The sequence below is a fragment of the Anser anser genome (assembly GCF_964211835.1).
Source record: "Anser anser genome assembly, chromosome: 12".
Classification (NCBI taxonomy): Eukaryota; Metazoa; Chordata; class Aves; order Anseriformes; family Anatidae; genus Anser; species Anser anser.
In genome coordinates, this window is record NC_139733.1 from 15309184 (window position 1) to 15332220 (window position 23037).

The following is a 23037-nucleotide window of genomic DNA, read 5'->3' on the forward strand; positions in this document are numbered from 1 at the left end:
CGGTAAGGCAATCTTCTCAGTGTAAAATAATTAGTGCAATATGTGACATACAAAATAAATTTCTGCACATATACCTACACTGCCACCATCAGCCTCAATTTCTCCTTTATTTAGGTGAACCTGTAACTGGCAAGCAGGCACTTTGTCATGGATAACAGTGGAGGTGCTGAGCTGCCGGAGACTTCAACACTGCTGCAAAATAGAGTGTGTGTTCATATGTGTTTGCACAATGGACACTTGCTGTGCAATATTATCTTGTCTCTACAGATAAATTAGTTGCATCCTGCTCCTGCCAGCTTGATTTGTTTAGCCTTTACAGAGTACAGAGTGCATGGAGTTTCTTGTGATTGAATCTCACATAAAAGGTAAACCTGAGAGTTTATTCTACACTATGCCATACATCCACCAAGGCAGCTAGAGCATTTGCTGACTTGATGTTGGAAAGAAAGCTATAAAATATACTGGGGAAAATCTTGAAACGTCACTCACTTGACATGGCAATAAGAGCTCTGCATTAAGATGCAGAGCTGATTTCCCTGATCCATGAAATTGCCTGGATATTTAAGGCATTCTCAAATAGAACCAGTGTGAAACTCACTCTCCATTCCTGACACAAGGACGCTGTAGGTTTTGTTTCAGTAAGAAAAACAGAGCTCAAAATTGCGGATATAAATATTCTTTAAGAGAGAACCTAAATACAATTTCCTCCCCCCCAGGTAGTATGAAATAAGAATTCAAAATATGTTTAATGCTGGAAGATGGTTATGCTTGCTCACACATTGCTTAGAGAAGCTCAGGTTCTCTGTTGTGAGTTGGTGCAAGAAGCTCTTACAGTAAAACACAAAGTGTGCGAGTCTGTGACCACCTTTGGAGAGGGATATTTCTCCCTGTCATGAATAGGTGACAGGGCTGGAATGTATGCAATCTATGGGCAGCTGTGGAAAAGATTATGAAGGAATACTTTGTACTACTTTAAGGTCTGAGACCTGGGATGTGATTCAGAATTCCTCAGCAAATGTATTCTTTCCTGCTGCTAAAGGCTGAGAAAAGAGCCATCTATACTTCAAAACTACTGGTGAACTGAGGATCAGATATGTTTCTTCCAAAGACAAACATACAGACCTCATTAATGGGAGAATTTGAAAGGACCAGGAGCTTCCCTAAAATGCCATCCTGCAGGCTCCAATAGTTTAGATTCACAGGAGGACAGTATAAACAAGGAAAGGAGTACAGTAATATTGGAGCTATGTGTTAGATTCTATAAACAGCTTCCAATTAGATAACTAGTATGGTTTCAGTACAGGCACCACTGAAGTATCCTGACATTGCAGTACTGAAACATGCACGCACCAGCAGGTTTCATGCCAACACAACGAACATGTAACATTAGCAAACAATATCTTACCGTGGATTTCTATCCAAAATTGCTCTAAGAGAGCGATCTCCTTTAAACCTGGTGCACGCACTGCACATATCTCAGGCATCTCCATAGCAAAGAAAGACCTGAGACATAATCAAACTCAAGTCCAAGATTTTTCTTGGACATGGATTACTATTTCTCCTTGTTGAAAAATAGAGAATTTCCTAATCTTTTTTCAGATAAAATTTCTCAGTTTTTATTTTCCACCAAGCTGATTGCTTTTCCCATTTTGTAGTGAGGTTTTGCACTCATCAGTTTAACAGCCAGTATGCGTCCCCTGTTTCCTGTAATTCTTTTCCCGTGTAGTGCATGTAGTAGCTTATATCTATACAGGTATTCAGAATTATACAAAATACAAATAGAAAAGACTCTTGAAGCCATCTGGTGTGTGCCCCCATTCAGAGCTAGATCAGCTACACCTAATTAGCTCCTGACATATGCTTGCCTACCCTATTGAAACAGAGACTCCACAAACTCCCTTGGATATTTATTGTGATGCTTTGCTATTCTTACTATTAGAATGTTTTCCTAATGTTAAATCTGTTCCAGAAATTTTAATTACAAGTTCCCTTAGAGGAAAACTGTGTTATTGTGCATTTTTATACATTTAAAAAACACATACAGAAACACATGACATTGAATGCAAAGTTCATAAATTATTTGTAGATCACGTGGTTTTACAAACTTTCTGATTCAAAGGAATTTAAGTGGAACCAGCTATTTATGTACCCTCCCTATTGTTCACTTTAAAGAAGATCTTGATCATAGTAATTTCTTCCCCAATTCCAGTTTTGAAAGCTCTAAGTTCTCTGAAGAAAATAGTTGTTGGCATTTTCAGATGATAAACATCCTAAAGTGATGATGATAAATTACAGTGCAGCCCAATGAAGCAGAAAAGTAGAGAAATGCAAACTGCTAACCTCCAATTTATGAATACACACTCTTTATTATGGAGTCTAGGGGTTCACAGCTGTAAGAGTGGGTCATTTTCATCTCATTGCTCATTAAAAGTATAAGATGGAAGCACTAAGGGTGGCTACCATTTGCAATGTACCGGATAGATTAATGCTTAATGTTCTTTGTCTCCGGTATGAATACAAAACGATACAGATTTTTTTCCCCCTTTAAGGCCTACGTAAGCATCTGTTATTGTTCATAATCACACAAGATGGGGATTTTTACATCTGGTTTTGCTCATTCATACTAGAAAATTTTCTCACATTTTAATTTAATCGTCCCTATAAAGCCCTTTTTTATGCAGGAAAAAAATACTTGTTCAAGATAGTAAAAGAAATCCTGTGATCCACTTGCTAAGACATGTCCATGTTTAATGATGAAATTTATTCAGGAATGTATTTAAACTGTAAGACTTTCACCCAACTATAGGCATTCCCAGTGAAACCCACCCAATGAACTATAAGTCATGACCTGAGGAATCAGTTTTATTGCAGTATGGCAGTAAATTGTATTACATTCCTTCATCACTGCTCAGCTTCCCAAAGCTTGGGGATTTTCTAATTTCTTCTTCTCTCTCCCTTTCACCTCCCTGCTAAATATTCAAAGCAGGCAACAAAAAGGCACAGGAAAAATAAGGTCAATACAAGCAAATTGGAAAGAAGTAAAATGTTTCTATATGCTATCATTTGGTTGTTAGAGTTATCTTAATCAACCCAAACAGCTTCTTTGAGCCACCTAATCTGATTTTACAAAGTGCTAACCCATAGCCATATTTGACTTTCCTTTGATTCCAAATGTAAAAAATAGCCTTTATCTAATGTTCAGGCATATAATCTAACTACACATGCATTTGCATTTGCATTACGAGGCAGTGAAACATGGCTGGAGAGCCATCTTGGATGTTATCTATGTTATTACTCAAGTGGAGAGTATAATCATAAATCCTTTTCCCTTCCACCCCCCGCCTTTTTTTTCAGAAGTACACTTAAAATCTGTTTTTAAGCTTCACTGGCTCCATTACATGTGAACTTCAGTAACAAGAATGTGATATGAATATGTAGAGAGCAAGCAGAGACAAAAGGTATATTTTCATAATGTGGTTCAGTTTAACTGTTCCTATAATTATCTACAACTCATTAGGCAATAAAAAGACAAACAAAGAGATTAAGAATGGAAGGGCAATATTTTCTCCATAAAACAAACACAAAAACCTTAAACAGATGCCTCTTTTCTATGGCTTCCCTTGCATAAATATACCCAGCAGCTTGGAAAAGATATTTTCATGATTGAAAACTTTAGTCTAGAAAAAAAACTGTAAACATTATCCAGTACAATTTCAATAAAAAGTATTTACAGCTATTGTACACTTGGGATTTTTTGATCTCAAGGATAACATAACGATACAGCAATGGTCTGCAGATGACTAGCTTTGATCTTTTATTAGTTCTTATAATTGTCTCTTAATTTGAATTCTGCATAATAAGCACTCACCTTCACAGTTTGTCCAGCTTCAGGGCCATCCTGTAAGCAAAGGGAGAAGTCTCAGGTTAGAGGAACTAACAAGGATCACACACAGGGATTCAGAAATATCACTCATTAATCATTTACATCCAATTTCATTGTATGCTAATTTAGCATATTCTCCTGGGGTCCCTTCAACACAGTTTTTAGACTAGGTGCCTTTCCACATCAGGCCATGGCAGAGTGAGAAGCGATATCTTAGACCACAAAACCCACAGTTGTTAATTTTCATGCTTTCAGATTGTATTTTTGAATAGCTAGCAATAGGTTTCTGATCCTTGTGAATATAAAATCAGACAAGTGAGAATTTTATCAAAGCATGATTTCTTAAAGTCTTATTCTAAGGAAATAGGCTTAGTCTCCTGATTTGCTTTAAAAAAAAACTCTTTTTTTGGCACAGAACCCCAGCACAAATAACTGAAAACAACTGATAACATATTTACATGGCCACATCTCTCTGCCTGCATATAGATGTGCGTGAGTAGGAGAGCAGGAATTACTCCTTTCCATTCCAAGCTGTGGGTTACCTGTTGAAGACAGAGATGAGGCTGCCTCCTCTAGAAGTTCAATCCTGCAAACACCTCCTTGGGAAAGGAGTACTTGCTGAAACACTCATGAGTAAGTATTGCATTTAAGAGTGTTCCCAGGCTTAGCCCAAAGTATGGCAGTTAGTAATTATCCAAACTTTTCTCTTTTTCCTCTTAGCAATGAGAATTTCTCTTTCAATGGCAAATCTGGCATATTGCCATCCACTGTGCAAAATATTAATATGCTTTTAAATTTTTTCCTTAATTGTTACTTTGCATTTATCGCCCCTTAAAATTTGAATGCCCTTTTGTCATTGGCCTAGGAAAGATGGCAGGAAGCTTGCTAAAATAAATCATGAAACCTTTTAATTAATTAATTTATTTATTTATTTTTATTTGACTGATTTACAAACCTGAATTGAAATGGTGAGTGAAGTGGCACCAAAGTGTTTCTCCACCACGTTGCCAACCCTTTGCGCCATACGAAACAGATCAGCCACCTCCTCGGGACACAGGTCGCGGAAACGCTCCACCGGACGCAGCGGGCAAACAAGGACATCTGAAGGTTGGATTGTCAAGGCACAAATGCAAATCTGATTGCCCAGAAAGACCAGTGTCTCACCCCCTGCGTGTAACCTGTTTCTGATCACCCTGATTTGCCTAAACTCCTCCTGCTCTGAGGGTTACTAAAACATGAGGCTAAACATAGTCAATCATTTGATGCTTTGTTCAGAAGTTTCCTGAAGCCCTTCAGATACCAACCAAATGATTAAAATACAGTTCATATGCTACTATGAAGACATCTAAAGGAAAAGAAAGTTTTCACAAACTCAAAGTTACCATTTTGAACTACACAGCTGCTGGTATTTAGCATCTTCGGAAGTTAGAGACATTTACGTTTGTGATTAAAAAAAATGGGTGAAAACCAACAGATTTGAAGGTGGATTTGGGTGTGTGATCCAAGACAACAGTTTTACAGTGCTTTTCCACATACATAGTACGTATTTTTTAAAATCTTGATCTTACACCTCTAATTTTAGGTACCTAAATGTGAAAACCTGACACTATGCTGTTAAAAGCAGCTCACTTACTTATACATCACACTAATTACCATTCACAAGGAATGCTCACCTGTTATAAACATTATATATTTTTAGAAATATGGTAAGATACTTCAGAGTTTTCGCTTTTAAGCGCTGTGTTCACAACACTGCAAATACACTGATTTTATTCTACCTTGGTAACAGCGCTTCATGAGTCGGTGAAATGAAGCTATAAAGTAAACAATGGAAGTACACAAACACTATGCACAGTCACCTGATCTGCTGTGTTCACAGAAATTAATAATTTCTATGACTCCTCACTTGAAAGTCAATTTTGTAACATTATTAATAGTGTCCAGAATTCTTAGCAGAGTTTCAGTTGTGTAAATCCAACAAGAAAGCACTTGGGACTTGCTTCTCATTTCAGTTCCCTGCAGACGGGATTTTTTTTTCTGACTTACAGTATTGTGTTTGCAGAATAAAGACCTTAAAATCACCTTTAACACCGCCTGAGTTTCCCTGACCAAAGGCTGTGAAAATTAACAACTTCAGTATTTTTTCCGTATTAAAATGAGTGCTATCTTCAAAGGACTATTTGAAGAAAATTAAGCTCCATGCCATTGCGTTCCAGTAATATTTATTTTTACTGCATCTTGAAGCCTGCAGGTGTTCAGGAATATTCTCTATATTCCAGGAAATGTAACTGGGAGATGTTCTGTAGTTAACAGGTTCACACCAAGGTTACGCTGACATGATTTAAGAAGCTTCAGGAACCTCATGAAACATTTGAAATAAAAAATGATTAACACATGCGAAAGATGTTTTATTTCCATAAACAGAGAGACATGCTTACATTCATCAAGCTTCTCATAGGAATGACATTTATAATTCTGATAAGAGGAAAAAACAGATAATTTCTGGTAATAAAGAAGTAGGAGCAGATTCTGACAATTTTTCTGAGTCCAGATGAGGACAGACAATATTGTAATGGATATTTGCTTAACTCGGAGCAGATTTTTCCAGCAAGCTCCACAGCTTTGCTCCCAACAGAACAGGAGAAGCCTGACCCCAGCTGCGGGCATTAATCTGCTTTGAAAATCTGGCCCTTCTTTGTTTGGTACAACAACAGCTATGCCACCACTATTTTCTCTTTTTCCCTTGTTGTAGCTCACAATATTAAAAATATTTTAAGGAAGGAGAAATATCTATTTAGCAAATGGGTACTTGGAAATAAACCATTCCTGAACGGGGAAAAAAAATCTGGTTTTGTGGGTTTTTAGCTCTAAAAGGCTGTGCCTCTTGGCAAGCTACTGGGCATAATAAAGCTCCTGTAATTTATTTGTGCCTTCCCAGCACACTGTACAAAGCACCTCCATAAAGGATGCTATTGGCTGAACTCAGGGCCCAAGGGATGAGCTGGAAACTTGCTTGGCAGACCTGATTTCCATACCAGGAATAAAGGAATAGAAAAACTAATTAATTTTACTCATAAAGAGGAAATCCACGTCAAGAGTAAAACAGGAAAAAGGACATTTGTTTAATCTGAGTTCATTTTTCAAAAGGAGAGAAGGGAAGCTTTTACCCTTAGGGCATCTGATACTTAAGTAGATAATTATCCTTCTTCTGCAGCACTGCTTTATTATCATGGGTCAACGAACCATTTATAAACGAAGAATTTCCCCTCACTTACCTCTAGCAAAACTGCTGCTTACATTAAGACAATTTCCTTTCCTCCTCTAGAATTTTTTTCCTAAGGTTTCATTCCCTCTCAGCCTTGCATACGTCTCACCAGCAACTGTTTGTTCTCTACCTAGCTCAGGGCCACAGCCACAAGTATGAAGTTTTGCATTAATCATAGTTTCTACAACCTTATATTAGCACTGTACTACTTGTCACTGTGATGAATTGCGAAAAACAAGGGCTAAATACTGCTTGTGAGAGCTCTCCTTTCCACAGCACACAGGAGAGGGAGAGAGGGTGGTGTGAGTGCTGCTGCTGACCAAGGCAGGACATCTGTTTCCCCTGCTTAATTCTGTCACTAATCTGTTCTGTCATTCGTGCAAGTTGTCTCTGTTCCTCTCTCTCTCTCCTCTTCAACTCCTTATCTGCCTTATCTGCTCAGATAGCCCTTGCCAGTTGGTGCGATGGAGGTTTTCTTATTAAGCCATGAGGCTCTCTGCTCATGTGGGACCACGAGGTGCTCCTCCGCTATCAGACAATGTGCCCATAAACCACGTCCTTCTGCAAAAAGAATGTTCACTTCCTCCTCATGATACCAAGACTCATTTACAACTCAAACTAGATTTTAGCCATATTTCTGTCTTTGAATGTGATAAATAATTCAAAGGCACAATCACACACTGGAGCATCTTTACTGAACTTTGCATCATTTCAAAATAATTCTACAAAGAATAATGATAGAAATTCTGAATCAGAGCTAAATTAACATGAGAATGTAATTAGGACAACATTCAAGTTATATTTAACTATGAATATATAAAAAGGCAAATGTTAGAATGAATTCATGGATTTGAGGTCATTAAGAAAACAACCAGCCACTGCAACTTTAAATCATAGTTTTTAACTACACTTTTTAACACTTGGATAGCTTTTAACATTATGTCCTGGTTAGATTTTAATCTGGATAAATGTTCTATTCATCTCAAAAGTCCTCCTAAGTCTCAAATCAGATAAACTGTTCATTGCTTTCTGCAATTACCCACTGCAAACACTGCTGTGAACTACTGATGTGCTTCAGGTGACTGCGTATTAATGATGCGAGTGAAAGTGAGTCTGTACTTCTGTGTATGTGCGATCGCTCCTTAGGCAGCAGCGCTACTGCCATCTGAGATGCCTCGGGGCACCCAGCTGCCACTCCAGAAGGGCAGGAGTCTGCCATATGCCCTGTGTCATATCTGCTAGCCAGGTGGGATGTCTGAGTCACCTTAGGGTATCTGAAACAGCAGCAGGTGCCTATGCTTGGGCAACAGCTCCCACCTTTACACAAGGGCTCGGCAGGACAAGGGGCTGATTTTTGGCAGGCATGCTGCAAGGCTGAAGGCAGCATTCTGCCTTTGGAGAGTTTGAACTTTATGTTTCCTTTCTCTAACCACCATAATTAATAATTTCATGATTTCTTCATTCATTCTAAACCGCTACTGACTGATGAAGCATCTATTTTTAAGCTTTGATGTGCACAGCTGTGATTTCCTTCAAACTCTGAGTCAGACCACATCATTACAGTACGTGCCATTTAATATGTCAACTTCTCCATTCTAACGAGTGGAAAACCTTTACACCTAATTATAATTTGTGATTGGATATTCCTCTCTCCAGATCTTGCAGGAGTCTCAACAGCCTTACTTTCTTTTCCTAATACCTAAATATGCATACACAAATCAATATGCACACCCTCACACACACTAAAAGCTCCATTAATGATTTATTAAACAATTAGGAATGTCAGTATTTTTCCAAAGACTACCAGTAGACAGTAGGCTAAAACTCCAGCTATATTAGTGGCAGTGCGGAACCATAAAGTAGCAGTAAAACAACACTGGGTCAGACCCACTACCCTCAAACCACTAATCTCAAATGGAGCTGAAACCTACGGATGACCTATGATTTCAACAAAATTACTTGTCCTTACATACTGGGCACAGCAGCCCACTCCCTGCATAACCTTGGGGAGGTTGTTTAATGCACCAAAGTCTGTAAACCTCCTCCATAACTCAAATTAACAGACTGCCTTTCTCCCAGTGTTGGTGTAATTACGACTGTAACCTGTAAGGAAAAGCTCAGACTTGTGGCCAAGCAAGCACCGTTCAAGAAGTTTCTACACAGAGCCAGAGCCAGGATGCTGAAAGACGTTAGCTCTCAGCACGAAAAGTCAAGGCTGCACACATTTCTGTAAAACTCTTTCACGCCTTCATTGACATTTTAGACCATAGTAACTGGAGCCCTTTGAGACTGGCATTCAGAGGGACACACTGCAACGGGTACCCGGGCACTGCCAAAGCTACGCTCAGCTTTGCCAAGCACAAGTACAAACTCGCCGTGTGCATCTATGCATCTAAGGATACGCTCACATAAAAGATGATGGGTCACTAATGAAAAGTGATCATTTGTTAAGTGCATAATGACTTTAAGTTGATCACACAGGAGGCTTCAGCTTCTACAAGAGATGCAAAACATATGGCCAACATCTGCATGCTGACCACTTCAAATGCAATTTTCCTTTTGCTAATACACAGGCTGGAGACCAAAATTCAAAGGCACAGTAGTCATTTCCAGTGGCTTGGTCTGAATTCTAGCTTTGAAGCCCAAATTATTGCAATTCTGTATCTAAGGTCTAGTTCTGACTCCGTGTTCCCTTTAGTGGGGTTCTGATCAGCCCCATAAGGCACCTATGATAAATTTCCATATACAACTATTTGGGTACACACATTCTCTAATTCTGATATCTTGGAAAAATGGTTTTTGGCCATGGGGGTCAAAAAAAAGAAAGAAAAGAAAGAAAGAAACAAACAAAACAACAACAGCAACAACAGCTAAAATTCCTTTTATATGACACGCTTTAAAACTAAACACAGCTTTTTCCTTGTTAAGTCCACTAGTTTGCTATATAAAAACACACTTTCCATTTTAACTTTTATTTCTGAATTTGAACTTCATACAGAACAATTCAAACAATTCAAAGCTTTATAAAGGAAAAAATATAAAGGTTCTGCAGGTACTGACATTCTAACGATAGGAATAAAGTTCTTTTTTTTCCTTTTTTTTAATAAGAACCAGTTAAAACATTAAAATTGACAGGTTTTCTTAATACGTTAAGGCTTTAAAAGAACAAAATACATGGGGAAAAAGGCAGAATATCTAAAAGTGAAAGGGTAATTGCGTCTTTATGAAGCACTGGGTTTGACCAATATTGTTTGTTTTCTAAACCATTTGTTACAAAAGGTTTTAACTTAGTAAAATGGCGTATTTTCAGCATAGTCAGGAATCCATCACTGGCATTGGGATGGAAATACTATTCCTGTTCCAGAAACTTTAAAAAAGATTAAAAACAAAACAAAAGAAAACAAACACAAAAAATCTTCCCTTTACACAAGACTCAAAGATCTCAAATATGTATATATATTTTAAAGGTGAAAGTAGGAAAAATATTCAAGTTAACTTGAATATTTTGAAAATTAAGAACATTTCAAAAAGTTTCAAACTCTTGAAATATCTATTCTAGCATTCAAAAAAATGTTGACATAAAAGACAGTTCACAGTTAATAAGAAAACAATTTGTCATTAATACTTTAAGTTTGGGAAACTCATCAGAACTTATCCTGTCATTGTTATTTTGGTTTTGACTAAACTGTTTGCACTAAAAAAATAAAAATAGGAGAGAGAGAGAGAGAAGAAAAGAAAGACAGAAAGAAAAAATAAAGGTCGCAAACTATGGTACCTACGGAGACTTATTACTGCTTCATGTACTTCGTAAGCTTGTGTGAACGCTGTGAAAGCACAGCAGCCTCTCCCTCCCAGCCGAATTCACCCCCCTCATTTATGGAGCAACTCTCAGCAAAAGCTCCTGCCTTGGAGACAGGGGCTTTGGCCATTTCAGGATTAATGCAGACAGTACCACCGTGGATATTGTTACCATCTCTTCCTAACAGGAGGAAGCATTTGGGAGTGGTGTAGAAATGGTGTCCTTTGAGCAAGAGGCTGCTCAATAGCCAGTCCAGCCCTCAGCAGGATGGGAAAATGAGGCCTTGGCGTGGCTGCTGGGAGCTCCGAAGCCAGAAGAACCAGCTGGAGATGATTGCAACAAATGATTATTTATAACCATCTCATGCATCTGTATGAAATACCCCTTCTGCGCATCCATCAGTTAGCTGATGGGAATGTAGTAATAATGCGCTGTGGGGAGCTGGGTGAGGGATTATTCTTTTCTTATGCTCTGTTTTACATGAATTTGCATCAAGTGCCCCAAGCACAGAGAATCAGTCAGACAAAGCTTCAGGTATTAAAACTCACCACAATGTTGTCCCCAGACAGGCAGGGGTATTGAATTCATCACTGCATCTAAGCACAAGTTTTCTTTGTTCAAAAACTTTAATTGCTAACAGAAAGAAGTCCCATAGCTCAGAAAAAAATAATAAAAAATATATCAGGAGAATGCATGACTAATAAAATTAATATAGTTGAAAAACAACCGCTAGTCACTTATCTTTCTTCTGCCCTGCCCTTGAACAATTCTCCACATTTAGAAGGCTACAGGAGCAAGTTCTCTCTGTGAAGGAAACAGTACTGGTTCCACAGACCACGATAGGAGGAGGAGTGATGAAGAAAGTGAAGACAACTGGAACAGCACATGCATGTACACCTACACTTACACACGTGCACAAGCTGTATCATATAGGCATCCAGAAAGCCCTTAAAATGAACCAAACACACATAATCCTGCATTAGAACAACAATAGGTCAAGGCATCACTTCAGTCCCCACTTCACCCACCGAATTAGGATGTATGCAAGACCACAGCAGTGCAAGAACCGACGCCCTTCCCCAGGAGTAAATCTTGCTCAGCAGAACAAGCGTGACTCACTTTTGGAAGGAAATCTGTAGAGGCTATTTGGATTAAAATTGAACATTTCATAGTAGGAAAAGGTGAAGGAACACTTTAGCATGTTTTATATGTAGAACTGGATTTAAATATATTTAAGAAAGCTGTTCTGGTTATGGTACATCATAGAACTTGCTAGTTTGGGAGAAAACATAGCTGTGAACAATAAAGATGATTAAGAACAAATAAAAATGCAATAAAATTACAATAAAAACTCAAAAATTGTTTCATTCTATTAAAACCACACACAATGCATTTTTTCTGATCTTGATATGCCACTTCGTAGCATTAATAAGAAAACGTCATTAAGATAAGACAAATTATCTAAACATAGCTGATCTTGATAAGGCAGCTCAGTACACATTTACATTAATACAGAAGACCAGATTTAAGCAGTAAAACAGAGAATTAGTGGTTCCAGTGGAACCAAAAGCAATCAGTGTAAATCTTTGACACGGATCTCTGTGCACTATGATAAGAGCACTGTTTTAAGACCACACTGCAGCTTTTACAGATATATATATTTTTTCAACTTGGCCTCATCTTCTCACCCCAATGAAGCTATTTGAAATAATTCATGTCAATGAAAGGTGCACTAGTTCCAAGAAATTAACAATAAATATTATTTTATTTTTTCTGTAGAAAGAAGTCAGTATATCTCATTTCAATACAGATGGCTTATAGACCAAGTCATGCCAGATAGCACACCAAAGTACAAAGGACTGCTACTCAAAGTACAGTGACTCCACGAGACAGAGGGCCGCAGCAGGGAAATGTGAGATTCAGAACTGTTAACTTTTCATTTTAAACAAGCCTTTCGTTTATTTGATATTCCCTTTAAATGCCTTTAGGGTATGTCAAGTAGGTCACTAAGAGCTCAGTTCTTCATAGCGAGTGGTATCTTACTGTAGGATTCCTCCTTTTCTGCTAATGACTGACCTCAAGGGCAGCCTCGGGCAATAGCAGGTGCCTAAGTGGAACCACAGTGAGAATAGCCGTAGGAGAGTTTGTGGCTCAGAAACATGCTTCTGATCCAAGTTTCACTTGGTGGAAATTTACTGCAGACCCAAACTTAGATTTGTACTGGGAATGACAACCACATTCTAGAATAACATGAAACTTTTGATCTTTGAAGTCCCCAAAGCAACAACCAATGGCCAAATTGGAAAAGTAGAAGCCAATACGAAGCCACTTCATGTTCAACTGCTATAATGCTCTGAGAAGATCCTGTAATGATACGCTCTTGTACAACCCATTTCAGCTAATGACTACATGTATGTTGCTCTTGGCTGATATACCCTATTTCTAAATAAATAACAAAAGTATTCATAGTTACACAAAGCTATCCATGCATGTTTATCAGGTATAAATGTACAAGACCACTGGAAAAATACCCATATCTGAAGCTGACAGAAGAAACCAAACAACACGCCGAGTACAATGCTCTAAGAGTGTGTTTTTAGCATGAACATCGGAGCAGTGACATTTGCCAGTGAAACTGATATGTTCCCGCAAAGCAGCTCAGCATCGACAAGTCTTGTCCAAATGACCTGCATCACCAGAAAACTGCACTGAATTCAGTTTATCAAACTTCACCCTGCTGGAATGGCAACATGTAATTGCAAAGCCTCATTTAAAATGGGGGAAGTCAGCTCATCATTCAACCTCTCCACCTGAGAGTAAGAAACAACTTGTGAAAAATGTTTCAGAATTGAGTCTTAATTAAAGTTGTGGCACCATCATCTTAAAAAAAAAATAATGTGATCATTGTGAAGTTACATTCTAGAACTCATGATTCAGGAATTGTAATAATAATAATAATTAACTACTAAATATTAGTTACGACAAAGTTATTTACTTGGAAGTTGGATGCTGTATTCCAAACATAAAGTTTTAATAGATACAAGCTTTGACTTGGTAGAAATACACCACAGATATGTTGGGAATTAAGGTTCTGTAAAAACTGTAAGCATTATTGACACTGTTGTCTGCGGGACATGAAAATACGTTCTCTCTTTCCGATCTGGGCTTCTGTGGTTCAAGACAGCAATAAAATAAATGGTGAATATTTGGTGAATCTGTCTGGGATTTATCTTGCCTAATTTTGAAGATAAATTGGTATAACCTATAAAGCAAAACACTGTATTTGGACCTGTGTAAAGACAGTGCTTTGTGGTAGATTTATACTCCAGAATTAAGTTACCTTAAGCAAGGCTGTTTTGGATCTGCTGCTGGAGAAGCTGGTTACGGAGCCACTTTGTTTGATTACCTATCGATGGCAGATGATCAAGAGCTTTACACATACTCTTTACAGCTCTGCACTAAGTCTGTGCTGAACAGCACATAGAAAGACGTGCTTCTGATAGCACACGCCAGACAATGGTACCTTCATTTCACAACCAGTGAAGCATCAGCTGGAGGAATGCGGTACAAGACCAATTACCAGAGTACCACAGGGGACGAAGAATGGGCTTGGATAATCAAGGTTTCAAATAATGAAGGTAATTTTGAATGTAATTGGTAGATAATGAGGAACATGAATAACAGGGAGTTTTGGAAAACTGAATTTGGATAATTCTGACTGTCTTACAGTAAACATATTCCTCAAAGAATATCGTAATATATGCTGGGATTTTCAAAGTTTCAAATGGAGTAAGACAACTGATTCCCATTAATTTCTCAGAAGTGGTTTTCTACCTAGTTCTGTTATGGCATTCAGAAAGCTGCTCCAATTAAGTCAATGGAGAGTTATGCTTGTCTTCTTAGACTGGAAGCTCTCAAAGCATATTTTATGTGCTCACTTACTGATATCGTTACTAGAACAACAGGATGGGCTATTCTGTTCCAGGTAATTACATGAGATTAGAATGATCCTAAATTATAAAGGAGAGAAACAAACTCTCCTAGAACAAACAAACAAACAAAGAAGCTCTCTACACCCCTTGCAGGAATGTCTTAGCCCTCCTTAAGAACATCAGCACCTGCAGAAGCAGTCTGAAAAACAAGAACTTTCTATCTGCCTTATGAAAGAGCTGTTTAGCACACTTGCAAGTCAGAAAGGCAAACCACGGTACCTTTGTCCTCCAAGATCATTGTTCACTGTTGCTGCTGCACCTAAAAATAACTCTGCCACTGCATTTCCATCAGTTCCTTTGAATGTTAAAAATTACATAGGTCTTGATAAAGAACATAGACGAGTACCTCTATTGCATAGGTTAACATGCAGCTGAAGTGGGAATGTAGCAAAGAAATGACTTTGCAAGTGAAATAGTCTATTATTGTTTTGCAAATGTTAATTCTTTGCAGCTTAGTAGGATCTACTGAAAAGTATTTTTGTCATCCCAAGGATTTTCACATTATACCCCACTGAAGCACAGGAGCATGTACGCACTCCTCTCTGCTGTCAGGAGACAGAAGCTCACCCTTGGAAATGTTAATAGGTGGGGAACATTGAAATGGTAAGCAAGGGAAGTGTAACTAGGGGCTGATGGAGATATTTCAAAACTAAGAAGAATATAACAATAGCCCCTTCTGAAGTTTATATAGCTAGGTTACAGATATACCTGATTACAACTAGCAAAGCAGAGCAGGGACTCAGCCTTCACTCTGCTGCAGGAGAGGAAAAGGTGAGGCGAAAATACCAAAGACCCCGTGTAGCGTTTAAGCAGAGACTCAGAGGCAGTCCAACATGAAAAGAAATTATTTTAAGCCACAAATCCTTAGCTACTTAATTTTGACAATTTATTTCATATCTACTTGATATGAACTCAAAAAGCTTGATATCTACAAAAATGTTCATAGAAAGTGCATTTGTCAGGGCAAAACACTCCCAAAGATAAATTTTCCCTCACCTGCCAGGGGAGTCAGTTTTGGATAAGTCATACATTAAAGCTGAGAAAATGTAAAACAGATGTAGAGCGTGTCTTCAACACAGAGCTACCCACACAAAGCATTCCTTTTAAATACAAAATAAAACTTGAGCAGAGATGGTAAAACACCTGCTGACGAAAGCTATAAAGGGAGAGGGAATCAGAACGTACATTTCCCCCTTGGTTTTCACTTGCATAATAAGCCCTCTTGGATAAGGACAACATGGCCCTGCTTCATGATTGCCTCAGTAGATGTTTTTCTAATACTATTATTGTCATTAATGCTCATTGTTCTCAGCTCTGCGCATCATAGCTAGGCATTTCAGCATGCACAATACATAAATTTATGCTCTCATCCAGGACTCCTGCAATATTCAAGCACATGAGAACGAAGAAGACAAACTAGCAGTTTAACTCTGAATAACCTTATTTTGTGTGAGTGTCATCTGAAACCATTACTTTAATGTGATTATCTGTTTTTATTATTTCCTTTCTGTGGACTTGGAATAAAGACACAACTGAGACTCTCTCAGACACGGTCATTGGCATCATTATGGTCTTTCCACTGTCATCAGCAGAGATCTGATCTGTAAATCAAGTTAGACTGTAAGGGCTACCGAAGAGCAAGCTCTCTTTATCTTGTCATTACATACCAAAGCTACCAATTCCTCTGGCTCACTCAGAAAAACAGACTGTTTTAGTTCCTTTACATAACCAGAGGAGCTCTTAATGCACAGATTATTGACTTAGTGGGGTTTTATCATTTCCCAGAGTACCAGGGGATTCCTTAATCCAGGACTTCTTTACGTGATCTATTTTCATGGCTCTTTTTATTGTCACGGTCTGTCATTGTAATGATTTGCAAATCCAGAACCAGAATATGCTCAGCTCAAGGAAGACGGGGAGAAGGCATGCCCTTCTTGTCTGCCCTCTCACACTCCACAAGCATCGAACACCATCAGACACAGCGTGACAAAATCCCTGCAGGACTCAGTGCAGCAGGGAATTGCACGGCACAAGGTTGGTTTTCTGTCCATGGGAGCATTTCCACATCAGCCCGTGAGCTCCACAAAAGCATCAGGACAGAGTTCTTCCTCTGCTGCTCTCCGCAGAGCTCAGCTGGGTGAAAGGTGCAGAATGTGCTCACCTTCTCAAGGGGCACTGCCATGACACCAGTGCACTGCAAAAAACAGGAGGCTCCATGAGCAAATACAAGTTTCAAAATGATCAGATGCTTTGTTGACACAACTGAAAGTACTTGAAGATGTTCATCCCTAAGAGAGGGTCAATGCCAGCACCTGTCTTTGTTGCCCTTACACCTTTACATCTCGCCTCATCCTCATTAACAGATATTTCCCCTGCCAGTGTTGGAACCACTGCAGGAATCTGCAAGACCGCTGTGAACTTCAGACTAATCACAGGCCTAAAAGTATCACTGGAGCAAGGCCTGTTAACACTTCACAGCATGCCTTCATACCCCTCCAAGACTTGGGCTACGATCTCTGGTTTGGACCTCTCAATGTTACCATAATACAAGCTGATCACAACAGTATGTCACTAGCATATGTTGCTAGCAGACTGTTCCTTGGAGTGAAGAAAAAATATCTTAAATCTGACATGGTATCAATGTTTAAAAATAAAAATAAAAAAAGGAAGGAAATGATGTAAAACAAACAAACACAAAATAGCAAAGAAAGGTGACTGCTCCAGACTCATCCTGGGTGTGAGGGGGAAAACTGGTGCTGAACTGCAAACTTTGTTTCAGCAAATAAATTTCCAAATCTCTGTGTTTCGTCCCTAAATTAGAAGCACACAGCACTTATGGGGGGTTATGATCACCATCAAAGTGGTCTTGCTGAGAAAAGTGGATGTCTTTCTTTCTCTTTCCAAAGGTCACAAAGTAGATATTCCATGTCTAGGGGCTTAAAGAGCAGGAACATTTGGTACTCCTCCACACGAAAGCATCTCCACTGTCATTTGTTCAGCTTCCTCTTGTTAAGCTGCTGGATGTGAATCACCCAGTGACCTCCCCACGTCAGTGATGGCTGTGTATACTGGTACAAAACTGTCTTACAAAAGCGATGCACATGCTGGTTGTTCTGGAAATTAAACACATGATCCCTACAGAGCTCACTTGAATTTGCCTATGATTCACATGCAACCCTGTGCTGATACTTACCACTGGTGTGAAAAACACTTGCAAATCATTTTTTTCCTGGGCTTTGCATGACTCTCTTAGGCTTCTCATCAGGCCAGGCAGACATTGGTAACACAGTCATTCCTGGATGTCACTGACACAGAGCAGAAGCCACAAGAGATGCCTAAGCAGAAGCAAGCAAACTAACGGCACTCTTGCTAAGAAAGGCAGGAAACACTGCTTTTTGGTTGTTTATAGAAACTTCAAAGTTCTCCTCAGTTATAAATGATTCTGAGCTGCCAGTCGGCCTAAGGATGGCTGTGCTTTTGAAGGTGAAAGCTTGAAGATCAGACCATGGGTGATAAAAAGAACGTTGGTTCCACTACAGACAAAGTCGATTGCAGAGGAGATAAAATGGTGTCCAAGAATACGACAGATCAGGCTGAGATTTTTTTTTGCCATGCAACTAGTCACCAAGAGATAAAAGTGCTTGCATAGGATAGATTTACAGTAAGAGAGAATTAAGCTCTTTTAAGCCAGATTTTCCATACAAAGGAGAAAGATAGAATAAAATTTCCATTTTACTAAAACTTTCTTAAGACATTTGGTTAGAATAGAAAGTTACTAACAAAAAAAAACCAACCTTTTAAACGAAATTAAAAAAAAAATCTTAAACCAACAGTGAACAATTAAAAAAAAAGTCTTGCAGTCATGATGCCAGACGCAATTATATCTATACTACTTACTCATAAGTGCAGGATAAGCAAAATTATCAAAGGAGAAAAGAAGCCAAAAAAATATAACAGGGAAGTGGAATTGTTCTGTAGCAAAACACACTCAGGATGTTCTCAAAAGAGGAACCAAAAGGCAATTTAATGTTGTTTCAATCTCTTCTCTTCCAGAAGAAGCTCATCAGACTGAGTATGAAAACAAAGAACTGGCTCATAAAACTTTCAGACAAACTATATTTAGAAAGCATTAAAAAAAATAAAATAAAATAAGAATCAGACTTTTCCTGGAAGAATGTGATTTGTATGCAAATATATCCCAACATTTGTCACCAAATCTAAAGGATTTTGAAGTGAGAGAAGTTTTTTGAATATAAAGTTTATCACTGCTTTGATGAAATGAGATGCCAGCTGTGAGGCTGCTGCTGTCTCCTTTAATACCAATTAAAAGGATGGAAGATGGAGCTGCAGCCTATGCTCATAGGAAGAGAGCTGACACCACACATGTAGCACAACTTTCACACCTAAACTTCCAGTGGCAGCAGCTAAGACATCCAGAGGCCTAAATTTAAAAGTAAAACACTAGACTTACCAGCAACCTTTATGACCCAACATATTACAAAATGCATGGAACACTCACGTATTACTTAGAATAATTTAATGGTTTCTAATGAGAGGAATGGATTGTTTTACATGTTTTGGCCTTCTTTCAGTTTTTTCAAGAGTATGTTTGTCCTTGGGCATCTTGGGCGGTTTCACCTGAACCTTCTAGCCAGCAAGGACCAGGCAGAAAAGTATCACCAGAAATTTCACGCAGCAGCCATACCCCCCTCCCCAAGCCTCAGGCAAGGGATGAGTCTTCCAGCACACTTTAAAGGTCAACAGGAGAGGACAGAGCCCAAAGGCATGGGGCCCACTTAGAGGATGCCTTGTCAGCAGCTCTGCTTTTCACGGATCTTAGATTTGGAAACATTCAATAAACCCTCTGCTCCTTTTAATTACATACTCTGCATTTTTATCTGCATGTACAGAAATCCTGAAATAATGAAATCCTGTAAGCAGGATCCTCCTCCCCTCCCAGTGATTTTGACCTCAACAAGTACTGGAAAATGCAAAAGATTTCCTCAGACTTTGAAAACTATCTACACTTCTAGATGCTATCACCATTGCTCTGCAATAGTCAATTGCTAATTGATTTTTTTAAAACTTGTGTAAGCTATAGATATATAGATGTGTACGTGCATTGAAACTCAATGTGTACTTCTTTGTTCAGAACTCAGATATCAAAACATCTACAATCTCCCAAATGTGCTCTAGGACAACATACAGGACAAAAGTAAATCAGCTTTAACAAAGCAGGAGAGATTACTGGAGAAGAGAACATCTCTTCAAAATACCATTTTAAAAATTATTTTCCTGCCTTAATTCCTGTGGCCACACAATCGTGCTCTTGGGAAGACATTTCCAAGACTGACACTGACCTATCAAAAAACTTACCAATAACAGGAGAACCCTGACTTGGAGGTTTAACTCGCAAGTCTGTACATATACACCTGCTTCCCCAGTTTGCATGCTTTAAATATTTTCCAGAAACATGAGTCCCAATAGGTGAAGGCTAAATTCATTAAATGCTGTTTTGAATACATCAGAGAACAAAATGTTTCCACAATGGCAAGCATAATGCAGAAGAATAAATCTGCACATAATGGCAAGTAAAACCTTGTGGGAGCAGATGTCAGGAAAAGAGTTTTACCTCGATTCATTTTCTTCAAGGAGAAGACTCTCCAAGTGTTTTTCCAAAACACAGCTTAACATGAACGGGCAAGATGCTGGGCTGGGCAGCTGGGGCATTTGCAGCCCCCTTCTCCCATAGCACATCTGGATCGCTCGCCCTGCCTTGGGCACACGCAGGGAAAACACCAAGCAAGGCTGGCGTGCTGCTGGTGCACGGAGGCCATACCCAGCGAGGAGAGGTGCAGGTGGCCTGTGATGCCCACCAGCTCTGTGACAGGCAGGACGAAGCAGCGACGAGGGGATGCTGCCCTCTCCTTGTGGGTTATGCCACACCAGTGCCCAAATGCATCCTCCCAGTGCTCAGGAAGCATCCTACAGTACAAGCCTTGATGTGGGGAAAACTCAACTAAAAATCTAATATAATACATTACATATCTTTAATGAAAGAAGTAGATACTTGCATGGATCAAGCCCTTCCATAGCTGTCAAACAGGATTTGAAATTCAGTTTCTTTGCCATAGGGCACACAAATCTTCAGCAACACCTGAGAGACCCTGACTAATGGCAGGAGAAGCATACTATTGTTCGCTTTGCAAACGAACCCATGCAAAGCAGAAATGGTGTTGGTACCTCACCTTTATAAAATAGTTTTATAATTCAGAAACACTAACCCTTGAGATAAAAAAAGAAAAAAAAAGAAAAAAAAGTTCCCAAAAAAGTAAGATGCCAAAAGTAAGATGCAAACTTTTTCTTTAGCTAAAAGGATGCCTAAAAGAAAACAACAAAAAGTAGAGAACAAAGGACCCTGGATTCCATCCATCCCTGCTCCATATAATCCCCAGACTGTATGCAATACGGAATAGATTATTATTTCATATTTTTGCCTTACATAATTCAGTACAGCACTGGATGTTGCAAAACCTTTTAACCCCTGCATTTTCTCACTCTTAATTCCCCCACCCCCCCCAAAAATATGGTGACTTTTCTCTAAGGAAGTAGAGTATACAACGTCTACAAGATAATAAACTGAGTAGCATTTCATCCTCACATAATAAAAATTCATATTTTTTTTTTTTTTTAAAAGAAACCAGGAGAAATCCCGAGCAGAAGAAAATCATTAGTGCTACACTTTCGACAGAGGGCAACAGAGATAGCCTCCTTGGAGCACAGTCCCTCACTCAAAAGGAAAATGAAGGGTATCTATTGCATCTTTTACAAGAGCAGTTTGGAAGGCACAGAAAAGCAGTTGTAACACCATGTCAGGCAATGTAAATATGCAGGTAGGTGTCCAATTACTTCAGCTTTAAAGACTGGTGCAGCCTGTGCACATAGGTTTTGATACGTATTCTTGATGTATTTACCTTTGAAATCTGGCACTGTTGGTGACTGTTGTTGTTCAACCAAAGTGTACATATGCAAAAGCTAGATCATTTTCATCATGCTGTGCAGGGTATAGCTGCGCCTTTCAGACTAAATATCTATACTGCTGAAGAAAATGCCCTTTTTCTTTTGAAGTAGAAGAGTACAAACCTCAAAGCTTCATTTCTTTGCAATGACTAAGGCTCTAATGAGCATAAGCTAACCAACACACTATTACAGCAACACCAGCTCCAGAGTTAAATGCAAATATATCTAAGGCAGAGCTTTGTCAATACACCTCACAGCACAAATCCACACTGCAGAGAATAAAGTTGGCATAAACTATGTTTTCATATATTACTTTGTATTGAAAGAAATATTGGTGACCTTATCCAGCATGACTGTTATAATAGTAATAAAACTGAATCTTGGAAGATTACACTTCTGGTCAAAGTAGTAAAATGTGACCTTATTCTATTCATCACTGGCATTTATTATATTAATTCAGACACAAAAACTGCATTAAAATGATGTTAAGTGTCTGGCTTTCAAGCACAACAGATAAGAAATTTGATCTGCAAGTAAGACTTCTTCACCATTGTGCATTTCATCATTGCAACATATATGACACAATATTCTTAGAGTTGCCTGGAGCATCTCAAATCTGGTAGTTTGGGATCCTTAAATAAAAAATCTGTTTGTACTGCAGCCACAGGGATCATGGCAGGGGAGGCACAATGTATCACATCTTCATTTTTCATACTTGGTGGTCCTCAATATAAAAACAAAAGAGCAAGAAAAACCCCATGAGAATCAGGAGTTCATCACTTGTCAAGAGGCAATAAAGAGGGCCAAATGCAAAACGCCGACCACCAGACTGCAACACAAGAATACTTTTTTTTTTTTCTCCATAGAAATTTTAATATTGCAGCAGCATGTCCATTTCAAACAGAAAAAATATCCAAGTCTCAGATCAGCAAGGAAGATCAAGGATTCTGCACAGTCCCACATACTCTGAACTCCCACTGATTTCACTAAAAATACAGGACATACAGAGAGAGCAGCATATCAGAGCAGAGATGTGCACTGCAGATCTCAGAACAGAATGAGGTCTGGAGCTATTTTG

The 23037-nt window shown here is 38.8% G+C and overlaps 1 protein-coding gene across 13 annotated transcripts in view; it reads right to left on the reverse strand.

Annotated features, from left to right (window-relative positions):
* FHIT (fragile histidine triad diadenosine triphosphatase) overlaps positions 1 to 23037 on the reverse strand; it is a 561200-nt gene that overhangs the window by 133938 nt on the left and 404225 nt on the right. For 10 of the 13 annotated variants that reach the window (XM_083796289.1, XM_083796285.1, XM_083796286.1 and 7 more), the window contains 2 exons: positions 4839 to 4984; positions 3869 to 3898 (listed from right to left, as the gene is read on the reverse strand). In XM_083796289.1, the coding sequence (XP_083652415.1) occupies positions 3869 to 3898; positions 4839 to 4984 (176 nt within the window). Of the gene's footprint in view, positions 1 to 74; positions 193 to 2849; positions 2970 to 3868; positions 3899 to 4838; positions 4985 to 23037 lie in introns of those variants that run through there. The other 3 variants (XR_014571693.1, XM_083796291.1, XM_083796290.1) reach the window with 3 other exon arrangements.